At 42.3% G+C, this 21,316-nt stretch overlaps 1 protein-coding gene across 1 annotated transcript in view; it reads right to left on the reverse strand.

Annotated features, from left to right (window-relative positions):
- The window catches only part of LOC122064993 (sodium/hydrogen exchanger 8-like), a 39,068-nt gene extending 23,073 nt beyond the window's left edge, over positions 1–15,995 (reverse strand). Inside the window, exons 1-3 of the mRNA XM_042628790.1 lie at positions 15,411–15,995; positions 13,467–13,517; positions 11,770–11,861 (exon numbers count right to left, since the gene is read on the reverse strand). Of these exons, the coding sequence (XP_042484724.1) occupies positions 11,770–11,861; positions 13,467–13,517; positions 15,411–15,603 (336 nt within the window). The 5' untranslated portion in view covers positions 15,604–15,995. The remainder of the gene's footprint in view (positions 1–11,769; positions 11,862–13,466; positions 13,518–15,410) is intronic.
- Positions 15,996–21,316: the final 5,321 nt, after the last annotated feature.

Raw genomic sequence — 21,316 nt, forward strand, 5'->3', positions numbered from 1 at the left:
TGGAACTAGTGTTGAGACAATAATGGATTTTCAGTGGCAGTTGTGAGACTTGTGTCTGCAAGACACGGGGATGCCGATGGACATCACTTTATTTTCAGTTATTTATTCTTATGTATTATCTACAAACCTTGTAAGACCTATGGTTTTAATTCAAATGAGTTCGTATATTGTGATTATCATTTAGAGAATCACCAGTAATAGAGTAAGCGCACAAATTTTATATGCGTACTTAGAGTTTAGTTGCGATTTTGGTGGCATCTTTGGATTAAGTTATTGCATATGTAATCTTAGTGGGTTTAGGCTAACTGAATAAGGATATCTAGACCGAATACCTTAGCCTAGTGAAGGCGGGGTGTGACAACAAAGGGCTGTTTTTTTACTACTCCATATTACCATATTACCACCTACAAATGTATAATGACCAAATGTTGGTTGTCTATTAGAAACTGAACCAGCCCAATCAGCATCGGTGTAGCCTTTTATCCTTAAATGGTTGTTCCTAGCATACAATATCCTTTCCCTCAAGTGGATTTCAAGTATTTGATAATACAGTATACAACACCTAAGCACCCACTCTTGGGGGTATGCACAAACTGGCTCACCACTCCTACTATGTAAATGATGTTTTGACGAGTCAAAGATAGTTTCTCAACTAGCCTCTGGTTTCCCTACATAAACAAGGGAAGGTTTGTATTCTTTCTCCTAGCTTATGATTTTGCTCAATAGGAGAACTTATAGGTTTGTAGCCCAACATCCCTGTTTCTTTCAATAGGTTCAGCCCAAACTTTCCTTGACATATATTTATACCCTTCTTGGATCTTGACACTTCAATTCCTAGGAAATACTTCAAGTGTCTTAGATATTTCATCTCAAACTGTTGGGCCAAGTAGGTCTTCAGTCTAACTATCTCAGCTGTATCATCTCCAGTGACAATTTTATCAACACAAACAATTAGGGTTGTAATAGTGGCATTATCTCGCCTGGTAAACATGGTGTGGTTAGCTTGACTCTGAGAATACCCATTCTTCAAAATAGCATGTCTAAACCTTTCAAACCAAGCCTTTAGGGACTGTTTGAGACCATATAGTGACTTTTTGAGGAGACACTTTCCCATCAGCTAAAAGGAACTTGAAGCCGGATGGAGTTTGCATGGATACCTCTTCTTCTAAGTCACCAAAAGGGAAGGCATTCTTTATATTTAACTAAAACAATGGCCAACCTCTATTAGCTTCCAATGATAAGAGAACTCTTAATAAATTGTGTTTAGCCATAAGAGCAAATGCCTCCTGATAGTCAATCCCATACACCTAATTTACCCTTTCGCCACCAACCTAGCCTTGTATCTTTAAGCAACACCATCTAATCTGTGCTTGATTGTATAAATACATCTGAATCTAACTAGAACTCTCCCCCTCGGAAGACAACCAGTATCCAAGTACAATTCTTCTCAAATGCCATCATTTCTTTAGACATGGCTTGCTTCCACTTTGGATTAAACATGTCCTTTGCGACATTCTTGGGAATGAAAATAGAGGAGAGGCATCAATAAATGCAACACTTATAAGAGAGAGAATCATAGGAAACAAACTTAGCTATATAAGATTAGTGGGAGCTCTCTTTCCCTTTTTTACAGTAATAAAAAGGTCTAACTCAAAAGGAAGGGAAGGAATGTTAACCGATGAAGAAGGTGGATCTTAGGATGACGATCTAAAGAGAACTTTTGACAGGTCTTCATTCCCCTTCTTTCATGCACAAGTAACTCCTTCTCATTACCAGAACCACCACCTGGATGATCACCAATATCAACAATATCCACCTCTTTCTGTTTTCTAATGCCAAGCATATAAAGAGCAATAGGCAAAGGGGAAAGGAAGGGAATGACATCAACAACCTTTTCACTCTCATTAGTCTCCCGTTGAAGAAGATGCTGACGAGAAGCAATGCAAGGCACAAACTCAAGGAAGGTGACATCTTTGGAGAGAAGCCACCTTCGGGAAGGAGTATAGTAGCACTTGAAACCTTTAGTAGTGGAGGAATATCCAAAAAAGAGGCATTGAGAGATTTGGGGTCAAGTTTAGTCCGAGAGGATTTATTAACATTAACAAAATAAACACACCCAAATACTTTATGGGGAAGGGAGAAATCTCAACCCTGGGGAAACAAGATTTCCAAAGGAGTTTTGGAACCAAGAAGTTTTGTAGGCATTCGGTTAATTAAAAAAGCAGTAGTAAGAAGAGCATCAGGCCAAAAGGTTTTAGGAGCATTCATGCCAACTAAAACTCCCACTGACTTTTAACAAGGGGTGATTTTTCCTCTTAGCTACTCCATTTTGTTGGGGTGTGTCAACATAAGCTAGCTGATAGATAATGCCATTGTCAGTAAAGATGTTTTTAAGACTACCATACATGTACTCCCTCTTTATTAGAACGAAAAAAATTTTAATTTTAGTGCCAAATTAAGTATAGAAAATCTGATAAAAATTTTTGAAGGCATCATAAACATCAATCTTATGTTTCATTAACACAATCCAATCGGTACTAGAACAATCATCAAAAAATGAAACAAAGTAGCGACAACCAAAAAAGTAGTAGTAGAGGGTCCCTGAACATAAGTATGCACAATATAAAAAGGAACATCAGATCTATTACCATAATAAAGATAAAAGGAAAAATAATGTTTGGCAAAAATACATGGTTCACAATGAAAGACATGGGAAGAAGAAAAATAAGTAAATAAATGAACTAATTGTTTCCTTGTAACAACAAAAGAAGGGTGACCAAGACGTTGATGCCAAAGCATCATAGAATCCATAGAACTATTATCACTACATCCACACACATAAGACCGAGTTGTGGGATAAAAAGGTAGTCGAGGTTAAAGTAGGTAAAGCCTCTTCTCCTCCATTGCCAATAATCCCCTTCATCATCAAATCCTAAAAGAGACAATGGGAAGGGAAAAAGGTGACACAAAAATATAAGAATTTAGTTAAGTGATTCAAAAATAAAAGATTAGTGGCAAAGATAGGGACATAAAGGACCAAATCAAGGGAAATGAAAGCAGTAATAGGAATACTACCCTTACCAAAAGTGGAGGAAAGAAAGCCATTAGCCACCCTACCCTTATCCCTACCAGAACCAATGGAGTAGGAATCATAGTAATTGGATGTACCAGTTATATAGTTAGTGTCATTAGATCAATAACCCAAGATGGAGTTGTGGAAGGGGCAGATGTGGAGACCTGCAAAGCTAAAGCTGAATAATCTGGCAGTGTAAGTGAAGAAGATGAGAGCTAACCAGCTGTGACATGACTCAATGGAATGCCAATATTCTCCCTAGTAAGGGAGTTGTGCTCTACTAGTATGCTAGGTGGAGACCCCATAGTAACAGTTTGAGTCATCATAGTATATACTCTAGATCCTCCTTTGCGACCACCACGTGTTCTAGTGGGTCCACTATAGGTATCGGGAGGAGGCCAATAAAGTACCTTATGGCTCTCTCTAGTGTCCCACAATAATCACATAGGAGACTATCTCTGTCATCTCTAGATTCTCCACGGGGTGCCCTTGGCTTAACCCGCAAACATGTAGTCAAACAGACCACACATTATTTACCCGGTAAGGCAATAGTACCATCATAGCGTTGATTGTTTATGTTGATTGGAGATGACAATGATGAAAGACTAGGCTAAAAGCCTACTTGGCCAAACAATTTGAGATCAAAGACCTAGAGCACTTGAAGTATTTTTTGGGAATTGAAGTGTCAAGGTCTAAGAAGGGAATCAACATATGGCAAAGAAAAATTGTTATTTTTGTTGAAAGAAACAGGGATGTTGAGTTATAAACCAACAAGTTCTCTTATTGAGCAGAATCATAAGCTAGGAGAAAATTATGGTCCTTCCCTTGTTAATGCAGGGAAATACCAGAGGCTAGTGGCAAAGATGATCTATCTATTTTTGACTTTCCCAGACATTACTCATGCAGTGGGAGTAATGAGTCAGTTTATGTATGCGCCCAAGAGTGGGCACTTGGATGTTGTGTACCACATCCTCAAATACTTAAAGTCCTCTTCGGGAAAATGGCTTTTGTATGCCAGGATCAATCACTTGAGGATAGAAGGTTATTCCAATACTGATTGGGCTGGATCCATCTCTGACATACTATCTAAATCTGGTTATTGCATATTTGTGGGTGGTAACTTGGTTACATGGAGTAAGAAACAACCAATTGTAGCTAGATCTAGTGGAGAGGCTGAATACAGAGCAATGGATCATGGAGTTTGTGAACTCATTTGGTTGCGTCGGTTGGTTCTTATGTTAGGGTATGGCATTGAAGGACCTGTGTGACTCTACTATGACGACAAAGCATCTATAAGTTAGAATATAAGGATGGAGAGAAAGTAAGGGAATAAGAGAGTGGAAGGTTGGAGAAGAAGAGAAAGGAGAAGAAGATGAAGAAGAAGAGAAGATAATGGTGGAATGTTGCATGTAGAGAAAACATTCTCTACCACATATATATTACTTCACTCACAATATGAAAGGAATTACATATACCTCCCTAGGGAGGTAAAAGGGAAAAATAGAAAATACAATAAGAGACAAGAATATAAAAATCTTGTTCCTAAAGTACCCTTATTACATAAACTCTAACACTATAAGCATTGCCCATAACCAAGCTGGGATTGTATGACATTTATTCTCCAGCTTGAGGGGGGAAGTGTTGGAAATTAAATAATACGGTTACTTTAGGAATTGTCTTTATATTAAGTTTTCTTAATTTGTATTTTATTTTTTTATCTTTCACCTCCCTGGGGAAGACTATATAATTTTACTAAGTTATTAGTTTGAACCTAATATAGGTGGGAAGAGCAAAATGCTCTCCCACAATTTGACATCTTCTATGTCTTTCTTCTCTCAACTTCTCTCCCATTTCGTCCTTCTTCTCTTCTCTTTTTCTTCCTCATCTCTAACTTGCAACTAATGTGAGCTCCAAACATATCCAAGCTTTCTATTTCTTCACATTGATCTTCATTAAACTCATATTATGAGTTCTTCAAGCTTTTAACATAATGGTCTCTTCCTTGGAACCCCTTGGTAACCCAAGGTTCCAAAGCAAGGAACTGCGAGCAGAAAACTTTCAAACCAAGATTATAGTGCTCTGATAGCAAGTTAGAATGTAGAGATTGGGAGAGAAAAAGAGAAGAAGAGAGAAGAAGAGAAGACTAGAGGAGGGGATGAAAGGAGAAGGAGAAGAAGAGAAATTATAAGAGAATGTTACGTGTGAGAGAATGGATTCTATTCTCTCGCACTTGTATTGCCTCACTAATATAATCATAAGGAATTACATAAACCTCCCTAGGGAGGAAAAAGGTAAAAAAGGACACATATAATATAAACAAGTAATGCCCAAAGTACCCTTAATACACAAACTCTAACAAAAGGTGTTCCTAGAAAAGGTCTTGTTTATCAGCGCTATGGTCATACTGTATTATAGGTTACTCAAATGTTGACTGAGCTGGTATTGATGGTGATCGTAAATCTACTACTGGGTACTCTATACATTTGTTGTGGAAATCTTGTGTTATAATATGGGTATAAGAGTAACTCTGTCCTTAGGGATATTACTTAATGATTTATTGTACATGTACCTATAAGCAAGGTTCAAGGTATTGGGTTTCAACCAGGTTAACCGAAATTTCGGTCGAAGCTTAGGAAATTTCAAGGAAACTAGGGAATTTTTCCCAGTTTGGTGGAAACTTAGGTTTCGACCACCAAACAGTGTTTTTTTTTACCTGATTTTTTGTGTACATCCTATTTTAGACATTTCTAACACATTCACATTTTAATTTTATAAAAAAAAAAACACATAAAGTCATACTTGTGTGGTGAACCAAAGGTTTGGTGTATGCTAAGTTGTTGACTGAAATTCTGAAACTATACTACATAATTACATAGTCTACACTATATATAGTCTACAATCTACAACAATACATAATACATAATACAAATGATCCAAAATAAATAAAAATATTACATCATCATTAGTTATCTCTCAACTCTCAACAGTCAACACTCAAGACTTAGTACGCAACACTCAACACTCAAAAGTCAATTCCAAGAAGAGTGTTTAGGCAGTTCCATCCCACAAGCTGCATTCCATTGCAGATGTCGCAGCCGCTCCTCTAAATGCACCATATATGCATCCTATGATATGTTTTGGGCCCAATTGTTTTGGTAGTCTATCACTGCCTATCTATAAAATGCATCATCAACATCAGCTAGGTATCCCAACCTAGGGAATGGGTTGTGGGTATGGGACAAAAGGTTGGGATGGATACCCAAAGATATTATCAACAAATATGACCCAACACCTGAAGTACCCTCCTGTTCAAATGAGGAAGAAGATCCATTATACTATCCATAACCACTACCATATCCAAATGAACCAATGCTCTCAAAGGATGGTCCACCGGCATATACACCATACGATGGATACCTTTTTGGTCCAAGCTACCTTGCTTATGTAAATCAAGTAAGATCCAACCTTAGATTCAACTTTGTTAGTCACAAAGTGGAAATATTCATTGTTTCCCGAAGTTTTCCACTCCTAAGAGAAAAAGTGTAAGGGGAGAGGTTCGAATTCTACTAATAGGAGCCTTTGGTTTCTTTTCAAGCTAACTTATATAGAAGTTGTTCACCTAAAGGGTTGAACCAGGTGGTTTGGTCAAAATTTCCCATGTTTTGGTCAAAAAATGGGATTTTTCATCAAAACTAGTAGATACAGGGTCAAAATCTGTGACTTTTTAAAATCACAGGACATATGGCATCGAACTCTTGTGATACGGTCGAAACCTATGAAATTTTGACTGTATATGTCGATTTCTAAAACCATGCCTATAAGAGGTTGAGGCAGGGACTCCTCGAACTAATGGATGCATCTGCGACTGGGGTTTGGAGCCAACAAGGTAAGATAAAGGAGAAACTGAGGGGAGAAGAACAGGGTAGAGGAAGGCAGGAGTCATAATAGGAAAGGGGGTGATGGCTGGGTTGCAGTAGAACAAAGAGCAGAAAGGGGAGAGGAGACTAGATGGGAGCATAATTATTAAGGCGGTAAGGCAACAGAGGCGTTTGAGGGTCTTTTAGAGTGCCTTAGCGATAAGGCGGACATAAAGCGTCGCCGTATTGAATAAAGCGTTCCTGTGTAATTTTTTTATAAAACCATTATATTTGACTCAAATCCTAGTTGAATCCTATTACTCATATGCTAAATAAATATTAAAGATTCATACTTTATACCAATGCAAGATATTCATCAAGAAAACAAATCAATAAAGTGAATAAACTAGGTAACTAGGAAAGGAAGAAAAAGGAGATCAGTTCTCAAGAACCAATACTGCTTTCACAGCTCAACAGCATCAAAACTCTTGAAGAACTCAAATTTCTTAACCCAAAACGTGTAAAATTGATTGAGGTGTTTATACAATATACATACATATAACCTTTTTAAAAAAGAAGAGATAGGTCTAGAGCTCACCGTAGTCTTCAAGAGAGTGAAGAACAGAAGAAAAAAAAATGAGGTACTTTGTATAAAGAACAGAAGAAGAATGAAGAAGAAAGAAGGAAAAAAAAAAAAAGACAGGTACTGAGTTAAGTTAACAAGAGGCTGAAGAAGAGTGAAGAATTGAAGTACATAAGAAAGAAAAAAAGGTACCATATGTTGAACAAAAGAAGAAAGAAGGGAGAAGAAAGAAGAGAATAAAAAAGGGTACAGAGCTCATCGTAGGTTGAAGAAGAGAAGAATGAAGAACAAAATAAAAAAAAAAAAAGGGTACCGTATGAAGAAGTGACGAACAGAAGAAAAAGAAGAAAAAAAAAGGTATTGTATCAAAAGAAGAAGAAAGAAGCGAGAAGAAAGAAGGAAAAAAAAGAAAGAAAAGAAAAACACTCACCGTAGCATGAACAAGAAATAAGATGAGAAAAAAAAAGCCAAAAACATACTTGTAGAGGGGGTATAATTGTTTGCCGGAGTAACCTCACCGCTGCCGGAGAAGAAAGAAGAAGCCGGGTGAAGATCGAAGGAGTTCCTGCGGGTACGATTGGTTGCCTGGTTCTTCCTTCTCAAAACCCTAGACTCAAAAGTCCAAACCCTTTGTGAGAATCGTGTTTTGGTTTTTTTGGTGGAGTACTTTAGTTGTTAGAAGCTGATCCCATGCATCTCAAGTGCATTCAATACCATACACCTACCTTGTGTATAAGGCGTCCGCCTTGTGTATAATATTCATAAGGCGCCCGCTTTGTGTATAAGGCGTCTAAGGCTTCGCCTTATAATGCCTTATCTCATGATGTGGTCGGATGTCTTTAATCCATGCTACTGCCTTACGGCCTTTGGACCAGCACCTCGCCAGCGCCTTAATAACTATGGATGGGAAGAGCAGAGATGGGTAAGGAAGGAGGAAAAGTCAAGTTGGGAAGAAGCACTCCACGAGGTTTGTGACGAAGGGTAGTCGGGTGGATATGTTGAATCGAGGAAGGTGGGTTAAGAGGAGAGTGGTTCGGGTGAAGGGAATAAGATGGTGGAGTTACGTTAAAAGGGAGTTGAATCTGATTGGCAGATAAGAAGGGGAGCTGGGATGATGTAAGAAGGGAGTTGTTTGGGACAAGGGATAAAGTAGGACCAGAGTAAGGGGGGTTAGGAAGAGATGGGTTAGAACTGGAGTGAGGAGAAGAGATTCCTAGAGGCAGGGAGGGCCCAACTAGGGATATAGAGGAGGAGGCACAAGGGAGAGTGGTTGAGGGAGTAGCATGACCAGGAGGGAAGCAAGTATTGATGGGTTTGCTCGAGGATGGGGCAACAGTAGGCGGCCACAACTTCAAAAGCCAGATAAAGCGATCGATGTGATTGGATCTCGTCATCATCCTCTAAACCAAAGAGCGACAAGAGAGAGAAGCGGTTTTGACTGGAGGACAAACAGAGGCGGACCATTGGATCAGCAAAGGCAGGCCTGGAAAAGGCCAAGAGACCTTCATGAGGGTTAGGAACGGCCATGCGACTTCACCTCCGAGGCCGGCGGATTTTATTTCTTCCCTTAAGGGAAAGGGAAGGAGATCTCAAAGAGTGCTTGATCGCTTCAGCATGGACCGACAGAGAAGGAACTTCAACAGGGGCTTTAGGAGCTAGCACAGACTGACCTTTATGAGAGATTTCAGGAGTGGCAGCATAGTTCTTGGATAAATGCCCAAACATCTTGCACATCGAGCAGTGGGGGGGAGCCATTCGTATCCCACTGGTTGATTAAAGGAAAATCCATCTTTGTCCATAGTGGTTACAACTGTAGGTAGAGGATGTTTTGCTGATGCTTCAACACATATTCTGGCAAATCCAAGGCGGTCCATAATTTTGGTTCTCTGATTGGAGAATAGGGTCTTTCCTATGATAGAGCCCACTATGCTTAAACCTTGAGCACACCACAAGTGAAGAGGAAGGTTCGGGAAGGTGACCCAGATGGGGATGTGCTTGTATTCTATTTTAGCAAGGGATGTATATTGATCCCAATGGCACAAGAAGATCGATTTTTCTCAACCTGCCAAGGACCACCCTCAAGAGTGATGAGCTTATCAAAGACTTCAGAGAAGTAAAAGATGAATCAAGAGGTAAGTGGATAAGGAACCATGGAGCTTCCACTGTTTGGAAAAGGAAGACTTAACAATATGAAATGGAGGCCTAGCTCCAAGGAAGTGTCCAATGACAGTTGCACCATTTGAAGATTTCAGCCTCAAGCAAACCCACAGGATAAAGGCCCACTTTCTTGTCAAGGATGGTGGAGGGAGGGACAAATAAAAGAGAATGGCCGGCATTGGGAGGGGCAGGAGAGGAATGGGCAATGGAGACCCAGAGTTGGGAAGGAGAAGGAGGAGGAAGGGCAGGGGACGAGAGGATCTCCGACGGGGGGAACCGCCAGAGAGGAAATGGACATAGATGAGGGAGTTAGGACATGGGGAGTGACCTCAGATGGATTAAGAGAAATCCCACTTCATTAGCTTCTATATAAAAACTATTAACTGTCCTAAAGCAGCAATGTTATTCAAGTTCTCTGATTCTGTCATTTGCAGAACCACCAGTCCTGAGATAGTAGGCTTAACCTTCAGCTTAGCCTCTGAGAAGATCAATATTAAGTTGAGTCCATTTAATCTTCTGTAATCTAAACATAGGAAATCAATTCCCCCACCCAAGTGAGCCCATACCGAACTCTTTTCATCCAAGCACAGATGCAAAACTAACAATGGCCTCCCCAACTTCCCCAACCCCATCAACAATACCCTCATTTGTTGTTTTATTTTCCTACTTTTTTTATAAATAACAATTTTATTAAAAGAAAAAGGAAGATAACATACAACGATAAAATAGAGCCAAAGCCCACATCTAAGCATCTTGAAACAACATAAAATTATAAGAAGGGTGAACCAAGGCCAACAAGCTATATCAATAAAAGCTTTCACAAAGGATGGGGAGAAAAAAAAGGTGAACCAAGGCCAACAAGATATATCAATAAAAGCTTTCACAAAGGATGATCCTCCCCAAACACAATATGAGAACTCACTACCCCCTGTCAAGCCAGCAACTGCCAAGGAGTTAGCTGACCAAGGTTTCCAGTTAAGAGACACTTCAGCTTATAGTTGTCAAGGTGTCGCCTATGCATCCAAACGCCCTTCGCTGGAAGGGTGCCTTGGTCCCTTATTGGTGTCGCCTTGATTTTTTCCCTCCTCCTACACCCAAGATCACATAGATGCCCTGACACTATGCTTCAGCTGATGAAACCGTAGAGCAAATGTGTCTAGCAGATGGGAAAATCTCCAAGGCGGATCAATTCTGTATCTAAACCACCCTATGGCAATACCAAAGTCACCCCTACTTACAGTTGTCAAGGCATTGATGTCACCTAGGTGACCACCATGGCAACCAGGTGCCATGACAACTAGTGTCGCCTTGGTCGCCTAGGAAGGGTCTCTAGGCGTCCAGGGCCCCGTGCCAAACACCTTGGTTTGCCTAGACGCCGTGACACTATGCCCCTACTATTACATTTCTGTAACCACTCATGATGGAAATGTGTTTTGTTGTTTCACTTTTTGCATCTTCATAATTTCTGAACTCTCTTTTAATGCTTCACATGCTTGTTATCAGGTTGAAATTTAACCAGTGAGATGGGTGTGGATTACTCTATCACATGGACCCACATTTGCTGGTCCATATCCATGAAGTGGCAAGGGAGCGTAACCCTATGATAAAGACAAAATTCACAAACCATTCTGAAATTTAACTTTTCTCTTTGTGATAGTAGCAATGGTGAACTTAAACAACTTCTATATATTTTCTCATTGTTTTCTACATGCTAGGAGTCATTAGGTGTTTAACCTGGTATGCCTCTATGCAGTGTCTCTAATATTTGTATGTTCAATCACCTAATAAGAGATTTCTTAACTTCTGTTCTTTTACCCTTTCCAGTGGCCCAGTCAAGTTCAGAATTTTCCATCTAGTAGTTATATCCTCTGTGAAAGCAGAAGGGGAAAAGGAATATATGATTACATAACAACCAAAAGAGTTGGATACAATTCATTCCCACATTGAAGAGTGTGAGATGTGTAAATGCATATGTGAATGTGTGAATGTGTAAATGCATTTGTGAATGTGCACGTGATGAGAGAGAGAGAAGAAATAGCTCCCAAACCCTGACTAGAATATTGAAGTCCCTAAGTTGTACACAAACAAAGAGAACAAACCTTTATCTGGTGCACTTCCATCGAAAAGGAGCTCTCGAAAAGAAAAGCAGGAAGAAAAACAGCCAATAGAAGGTCAGGATTAATATTTGCCCCTGTGCTCATCAACACAAGAAACCACATTAGATAAAATGAAATGGTAACAAAAAGGCTCTGGCTCCTCTTATGAGGCTACACACCTTCAATAAATCAATACTTCATTAATTGTTGTTAACATAGCAATAGCAACAAAATTACCAGGATTACTATTATTGTTAATAAAAACAAATACATTAGGAAAATGTCCTTTGCACAGCCATGGGCTTCTCTTGATTTGAAGCTCTCCCCTCAAATCAGCCATGTGTCATTTTTGTGTCCTACCCCCCTCCCCCATATATGTGAATACCCTCATTCCACAATTGAAAAAAAAGTTGCTAAAGTTCTTTACCAGTTTTTAAAACATAATATCCCCATGTGGGAAATTGTGTTCAAGCTCAAACTTGATTGAGAAATGGTGATGTATAAAACATGTCCACAAGAGCAGGAAGAAAAACCAATAAGTCACGAACGCCACGTGGTAGATATGTAGGGCCATTAAGGCAAGTTTATCTGAACATTAAGGAGACATCCACCCTCAAAATATTGTCTATGCACAAGGTGATGTTCCCTTCTCACGTGGGTAAACTTGGATGGGTGCAGGTGGGTCCATGTGATATGAGGACACAACACCCATCTTAGAGGCCAAGTTTTAGCCTCAATCAAGTAAAATAAATAATTGACACTGAAACCGAGTTTATAGATTTATAAACTTAGAATAATGGAATTTCACTGCAATGGAATGTAATGGCTTCTTTGTATTTTTTTTTCCCCCATTCTGAGCTCACTTTTAAGGCACTCCGCCTCTTGTTTTGAGATGAAACTTAACCACTTACAGGGAAATAGCCTCCTACATCACACAGACTGCCTAATATTATCCCACATGGCAAATTGCGATTGACGAAAAAGTTCGCAAAAGCTTGTGACATTTAATAAAAAAGAGTAACCTAGTGCACGAGGCTCCCGATACTGCAGGGTCTGGGAGGGACAAATGTATGCAGCCTTACCCCTTGCTTCGCATGAGAGGCTGTTTCCTAGTTTCAAACCTGTGACCAACACGGTGCAATAGTGCGTTAACCGTTGCGACATATTTAATAATAATAATAAAAAAAACCAGTGGATAAGAAATCCATTCTTGTCCTGTGGGTATATTTGCCAGATGAATAGTTCAGTTTGTGCTAAAAACCATGCAGACACCTGTCCATGCCCTATTACTTAACATCATGTTTCCCCCAATCAGACATCACTACATGTCAAATAAAGATCTAAAAATCGGTGGAGGCATGCCAGTGAGATAAGTAATGAAATCTAGAAATTGGCTAATCAGAGAATATCCAATGGTCAGAATGACCGATCAGCCCTCCACATCAATGATTTAATAATCAACATTGACAACGGAACATCTCAGAGCAATACCAATCCAGATTGCTCGTTGGACCACTCTGGTCTTGGATAGCTACACAGTTTTAGTCCAATACCAGTATGGATCATCATCCAACCTATTGGATAACAATCTTTAGAAGTGTGCTCCACATGGCAGAAATAGAACTCCCAACAAAGAAATATTTCTCATCCACCAGACAAGAAACAAATTTCAATGGCGGATGATGACGATTTTAACTTACAAAGACTAATCCCATCGCCGATCTTCCCTAATCGATGATTTGTACCATATGCTGCATATTAATGATTTAGAGATATAAGATCCACAAGCAACGCAAGCAACGATAAAAGATAAGCATTTTTTCAAACAAATACACAATCAACAGAACAAGAAACCAACTTGTTAATAAGTAAAGGGTGATGTTACAAAATCAGATAAGTTACCTGATGCAAGGAAATGAAAGACATTTGCCAGGTAACAATCAGTTGCATGCCATTTGGACAAGTTTCCTCCCTTCCTTCCCCCCTTTAACCCTAGTTTTCTTTTCCTTGAACCTCTCCTACAGTTCTCTCTTCTTCCTGTCCTCTCAAATCCAATCTCCTACTATAGGTCTTATAAACATCAAAGTTTACGTGAAGACTAATATGAATGTAGTGTGGTAACTCCAACAAAATAATCTCCACATTTTTATTTTTTTTTGTGATATTTTCATTTTATCCTCAATACAAACAAGGATTTAAATAACAACCAAATCACTAATAACTGTCAGGAACCTTGACCATTATAATTGCTGCAACAGACATAACGACCGCGATCACTTCACTCTACTTTTTAGTCCCACTGTTGAAAAATCACATCAGAAATCTGACACAACAAAGACAAATAGAGAATGTTAAAACTAGTATTAGACATTATTAATGGCCAAAATAAGAGTATTATGGGCATTATAATAGCAATAAAATTTGATAAAGACCATTATTTTCCCGGCATTACAGCCTAGCATGAGATCCGTAGGCATAGCACCATTTTGCGATCAACATTCGCAGAGGCCAGAGTAAGAAGTAATAAGAAACATGAATGAAAATCACCTCATAAATCAACAACTTGGAGTTGAACAAAGATCATTTTTGTTTTAAGCTGAGAAATGACTACTTCAATCTCCCAGTCAAACAGGCATGACAAATACGAATAGAAGCAAGATCATCCTATCTTTGTAAAGTTCAAAGTCTAAATGAGTGCAGGAATCACCAAACATCTTCAACCTCTAAATTACAACCAGTGTAATAAAATCAATAATTAGACTAACTAAGGTTTTGGGTCTCCTAATTGCAGCATGGTTAAATTCGGTGCCACTCTTATTCCAAAGTCAAAACTAGCATACATCACCAAACATCTTCAATCTCCCAGTCAAACAGGCATGATCAATACGAATAGAAGCAAGATCATCCTATCTTTGTAAAGTTCAGTGTCTAAATAAGTGCAGGAATCACCAAACATCTTCAACCTCTAAATTACAATCAGTGTAATCAAATCATTAATTAGACTAACTAAGGTTTTGGGTCTCCTAATTGCAGCATGGTTAAATTCTGTGCCACTCTTATTCCAAAGTCAAAACTAGCATACATCATGCTCCATCCCAAAGTCACATACGCTGAGCCAACTTCGTTACAGTCCATCTGTACAACACTCATGCCATCCTAGTAACTATTTTCAAATATCCACTCATTTCTGCACTACTAACTCTTGATATCTTTCTAGATTGAGAAACTTACAAGCAACCCAATTGACCAGTTTTCAACAAAGTAAAACAATAAAACACAATCTGTGTGCCGATTGTCAGGGTAGACCCCAATTGAGGGACCTAGTGTATCCTTCTTTGTGGTTTTTTTTTCCTATATTTGATCCCTTTTGATTTCTAACCCCTTCCCTGCTGATGGCCATGCCAAAGGTGGGGGCAAGGGTTAGTAATTAATTGGGTTGTTTGTTCTTTGTAATCTGGTAATGACCACGATGTTTGTTTTTCTTCTTTCCTTTTCTTCTTCTTTAATACAAATGACCTTTTAGGGGGGAAAAAAAAAACCATTAAAGCACAAACAAAAATCGGAGGTTGAATTGCATGAACTTCCAAGAACACATAACTAGAAGCATTTAAAGAATGAAAATTCAATTGGTTAATTAAACAGACCTAGAGACCCAAGAGCAATGCCAATTATGAGCAAGGCAACCGTGTAAGGGACTCCATTTCCGCGAAGGAGATGCCTCGAAGCCACGCCCAACGCCAAACTGATTCCAACGAACACCACAGCATCTGATGGCTCAGGGGAACTCTCCTTCTCTAGAAGCTCCAGCGGAAACGGCCCCTCTACTACCGCCGCCATTTTTCCAAGCGAACTCAAAATCCTACAGACCTCCTTCAAAGGATCCACTGAAGAGTAAAGATTTCACACACAGCGAGAGAGAGAGAGAGAGATGAATAGCTTTGCATGCAGAGCGCGGATAAGAATTTGCAATTACGGTACTTCCTATTCTGCGTCTGTCCTCTGCCTTTATTTATATGTGAGAACCAAAGAAGGATAAGAATTTGATTTTATGATCTCCGAGAAAATCGAGCCTTCTCCGTTGGGCGTTGGCACAAGGAAGGATGAAAATCGACACAACAAAGACAAGTAGAGAATGTTAAAACTAGTATTGATGTTGAGACTTGAGGGTGGTCCCAAATCCCAGTGGCCATCCTAAGAGCGTAGGAGGAATGTTCCGCTCCGACTCACTCATGCTTGTTGTTGGCCATTGGCAATGGCTATCAGGTCCCTATCCTGAAAAGTTAGGCTCACCACACCGTGAAGCAAAAACTGACCGTTAGACTTCTTTTTGAATTTTTTTATTTTCTTATTATTATTATTTTTTTTAAGTTCAAACCGTTTCACTTTCATTTACCTTTTTTAATTGAAATACATATTTAACAGTGATGAGGCAAAATATGTTCCCTTCCTCAGCACAGCTGAAGCGTGTATGCAAACCTGAACAAGACTGACCCACTACCTCGGCCCTCCATCAGGCCGTGCTACCACCTCGGCCCTCCATCAGGTTGTGCTACCACCGCAGCCCTCCATCAGTCCGTGCTGCCGCCTTGGCCCTCCAATAGGCCGTGCTGCCACCTCGGCCCTCCATTAGGCCGTGCTTCCACATCGACCCTCCATCAGGCTGTGCTTCCACCTTGGACCTCCATTAGGCTGTGCTGCCACCTCGGCATCTCATCAGGCCGTGCTACCACCTTGGCATCTCATCAGGTCATGCTGCCACCTCGGCCCTCCATCAGGCCGTGCTGCCACCTCGGCCCTCCATTAGGCCGTGCTTCCACCTCGGACCTCCATCAGGCTGTGCTGCCACCTCTGTATCTCATCAGGCCATGCTGCCACCTCGGTATCTCATCAGGCTGTGCTACTACCTCAGCCCTCCATCAGGCCGTTCTACCACCTCGGCCCTCCATCAGGCTGTGCTGCCACCTGGGCATCTCATCAGGCCGTGATGCCACCTCGGCATCTCATCAGGCAGTGCTGCCATCTCGGCCCTCCATCAGGCCTTGCTGCCACCTCGGCCCTTCATCATGCCGTGTTGTCACCTTGGCCCACCATCAGGCTGTGGTGCCACCTCGACCCTCCATCAGGTCGTGCTGTCACCTTGGCCCTCCATCAGGCCGTGTTGCCACCTCGGCCCTCCATTAGGCCATTCTTTCACATCGGCCCTCCATCAGGCCGTGCTTCCACCTCGGCCCTCCATCAGGCCGTGCTGCCACCTTGGTATCTCATCGGGCCGTGCTGTCTCATCAAGCCGTGATGCCACCTCAGCATCTCATCAGGCCATGCTGCCATCTCAGCCCTCCATCAGGCCGTGCTGCCACCTCGACATCTCATCAAGCCGTGATGCCACCTCAGCATCTCATCAGGCCATGCTGCCATCTCAGCCCTCCATCAGGCCGTGCTGCCACCTCGACCCTCCATCAGGTTGGCTACCACCTTGGCCCTCCATCAGGCCGTGCTACCAGTCACCTCAGCTCGACCAACTTATCACCTCGACTCGGCACAGTCAAGTAATGCACCCAGAAAACGTGCACACATCCACTCCTACATTCAAGGGACGTGATCTCTGATCATGGGGGCAGGACCCTATCCACTATACGTCATCAGAGGCGTCCACCCCTCTCACGACTTGCACCTTCGAGATCAATGGAGAATATTCTCCAAATATTCCCTGGAACCGAAATATTCCTAGAATCACAGTGCCACTCCCCTGAAGGACTCTACGCTTAAACTGGACTCTCCACAAACACCCCTCCTTCTCTCTCCATCAGCAACCTATAAATACCAAGGTAAGCCTCCATAAGGAGGGATCGATCAATCACTCATTTTTAATGGAAAAGCTCTCTTGAGCATTTGTTGTGGAAAGATCTGACTTAGGCATCGGAGAGTCCCCCGTCGGGTCAGCTCAGCTCTCCCTTGTTATCTCTTCTGTGCAGGTCGGCTAGAGCACCAGGGACTGCAGAGAAGGTCATCTGGTTAATTTTTACCGCATCAGATTGGCACCGTCCGTGGGAACAGTTATAAAAAGTCACCTTGGACCAATGCAATTAAGGAGTGAGAGGGTCGTTTCTTCTACGACAACACTAGTAAGATTCACCAGCGAGTTACCACTTGGACATCCCCATTCACCACCAATGGCAGAGCAGGAGAATGTCCCAGCAGAGACCCCTCCACAAGGACCCCAACAAACCAGGCCTGATGCGCAAGTTGCCCAGGGAGAGGGGGATCAGCGCGAGCAGAACCCTCAGCTATCTCGCCATGTCCCATCATCTCGGGTAACTCACCCAAACATGGAAGAGCAGATGCAGAGCCTGCAACTACAGGTGTTAGCGACAAATGTACTGGTGCGGGACTTCATATGCCAATTTTGCTCGACACTTCCAGTGCCACGGACTAGTTCAGCTCAGCCGCCTAGGCCTGTTCTAGGTAGATAACTCAACGACGAATCTCTTGACAACAATGTCACCCCTTAATCAACAGCAAGGAGGGGGTCGGCCAGAACGTCACACACTGTTCACTCGGTACCACCCCTCTCTCCTACCGAGGGGAGCAGGCAAGGCCCCGTTCCTGCCCAGAACGGAAGAGCTCACTGTCCCGTGCATCACCGAAGTTCAGAGACACATAATGCCCATAGATCCCCACCCTGGGTAGGAAGATGCCAGCTATCACCTCAAAGACTCACTATAGGCGCGCATCCGCACAGAGAAGAACGACAAGATCAACCCCATGGGGTCAGACCTCGCCCATCAAGCCAACCAATGGCGCACCACGGCAAGGCTAGGATTGGCTTGGTGGTCACCAAGGCCGAGGAAGAAGCCCCAGAAGAGGTGAAAGGGCACGACGATCCCCGGATCAACGAGCTGAGGTGAGAAGGGATGACCTGGAGAGCCACATCCAATGCCTCACTGAGTAAGTAGAAGGAATGCAGAGGCAAAGGCACCCGGCTGACATAATTGTAACTCCGGCCCATAATGCACTATCCGACGAACTGATAGAAGCCGAGCTACCTCCAAATTTCGTGATACCCGTCTTCAATGGATATGACGGCACCACAGATCCCTATGATCATCTGCTGTACTACAGCTCGGCCATGACAGTTCATGGTAGGTCAGGCGCCATTCTGTTCTGATCCTTCATAGCCTTATTAAAAGGAGTTGCACTGGTACGGATGTCGAACTTGCGGCCATGGTCCATCCGCAGCTATGAAGAGCTGACAAGAGCGTTCCTCACGTGTTTCCAAGCAAGTATGAAGTATAAGCAAACTACACAAAACGTGATGAACATGAGGCAGGGAGCGAGAGAGACTATAAGAGAGTTCCTTACCCGATTCACTAAGGCGACACTGGAGGTAAAAAACCTATCGGAAGGAGTGGCGTTTAGCACGTTGTGCAACGGGGTAATGTACCCTGATCTGGTCCAATCTTTGGCCCTTGACTTGTCAGAAACAATGCCTGAGCTGTTAAGATGATGCAATCAATATGCCAACATGGTGGAAATCCTGGCCACCAGAGGGATAGGTGATTAGTTGAAGAAGGAGAAGAAAAGGACTCTGAGGCCTAGGGACGATTCCTGTGAGCCGAAGAAGAATAGAACAGATCGGTCGCTTGACACTGATGAACCCGAGCAATATGAACTTGATCATTCCTGAACAAACCTGCTCTTAGAGATCCAAGATCAAAAGTATTTTCCCTGGCCCAGGCCAATGACAGCTAACCAGAGGAGAGGAACCTCAACCGGTATTGTCGATACCACTGAGAACATAGACATAACACTGAAGACTGCAAGTCTCTGAAAAGGAAAATTGATAAGCTCATCAAGGCTGGATACCTCAACAAGTATTTGAAGCAGAAGTATGGTGGGAACTGGCCCGAGCCGAGGAGAGATGATGCCAGGCCGAGCGAAGATAGGGCCAAGCCATCCAAGGAACCAGCCACGGACCAAGCTGACGCTTACTATAACCAGCCTGTGGGTCCAGCTATTCTAACAATCATGGGTGGACCCATGGTGGAATCAGTCAGAAAATCCAAAGCCCATATGCGGTTCGTATGCATCACAGAACAACCTGTCAAAGCCCTCAGAACGGATCCACCCATTTCATTCTCTGACAGAGATCTGGAAGAGTTGAATTGGCCTCACAACGATGCTATCGTGGTTCAATTAGTACCCCTTCCACAGGGTCCTAGTGGACATAGGACCCTCCGTTGACCTCATGTCCTACGAAGCCTTCACAAAACTAAGGCTTGGCACTGGGACCCTAAAGCCAGCTCTAGGACCCTTGTACGGATTTTCAGGCACACCAGCAGAGCTGGAAGGAGTTGTAGACTTGCCCATAACCATCAGACAAGGAGCTCAGATAGCTATTACCATGGTCTCTTTTATGGTCGCCAAGATCGCCTCACCCTATAATGCAATCCTGGGCCAACTTGGTCTCAATGGCCTTGGGGCGATTGTGTCCACTAAGCACATGAAAGTTAAATTCCTCGCTAGTAATGGAGTTGGTGAATGCAAGTCCAGCCAGAAGGAATCTCGAGAATGCTATGCAAACTTCATAAAATCTGTCAAGAAACCATGCTCCGGCCAAGCATGTACGGTAGAAATTGTTGATTGCCAAGATGAAAGCCTTTTGACCCGAGCCGAGCCAGTATAATAGCTGCTTACTGTCCCAATCACTAAGGCCAGTAGACACTTTTATTAGTAGACAGTTTTATTAGTAGATTGCATTGAAATCCCATCGATTGGGTGTTAGTCTTATAGATTTTATATTGTTAGCACCTTAGCTTCCATATCTCAGTTATTCAATTTTATTCACGGGGCGGATTAGATTCTATTTCAAAGCAATGTATTTATCCCAAGTGCATACCACATCAATATACTATAAAGCTTCTCACAAATATATGGCTTTTCTAAGAAAACAAAGACCTTAACAACTAAGGCATAAAGACAGGCTACAGCTCGACAGCATCTAAGACCGAGCTACAGCTCGACATCATCTAAGACTGAGGTACAAGCTCGGTAGCATCTAAGACCGTTCTCAAGCTCGGCACTATCAAGACCAGACCCTAGCCTGGTAACTCAAGCCCTTATGTATTAAGGCATGCAAGCCCGAGCCTTGGCTCGGCACCTCAAGCCCTTATTAAGGCATACAAGCCCTAGCCCTAGCTCAACACCTTAAGCCCTTAAGCATTAAGGCACGCAAGCCAGAGCACAGCTCAATACCTCAAGCCCTTATGTATTAAGGCATACAAGCCTGAGCCCCGGCTCGGCACTTCAAGCCCTTACGCATTAAGGCATTCAAGCCCAAGCCCCGGCTCGGCACCTTAAGCCCTTTTGCACTAAGACATGTAAGCCCGAGCCCCGGCTCAGCACATCAAGCCCTTACGCATTAAGGCATTTAAGCCTGAGCCTCGGCTCGGCACCTTAAGCCCTTACGCATTAAGGCAAGCAAGCAAGCCCGAGCACGGATCAATAGCTCAAGACCTTATGCAATAAAGCATGCAAGCCCCAGCCCTGACTC

This window comes from Macadamia integrifolia, unplaced genomic scaffold (assembly GCF_013358625.1).
Source record: "Macadamia integrifolia cultivar HAES 741 unplaced genomic scaffold, SCU_Mint_v3 scaffold1846, whole genome shotgun sequence".
Taxonomy (NCBI): Eukaryota; Viridiplantae; Streptophyta; class Magnoliopsida; order Proteales; family Proteaceae; genus Macadamia; species Macadamia integrifolia.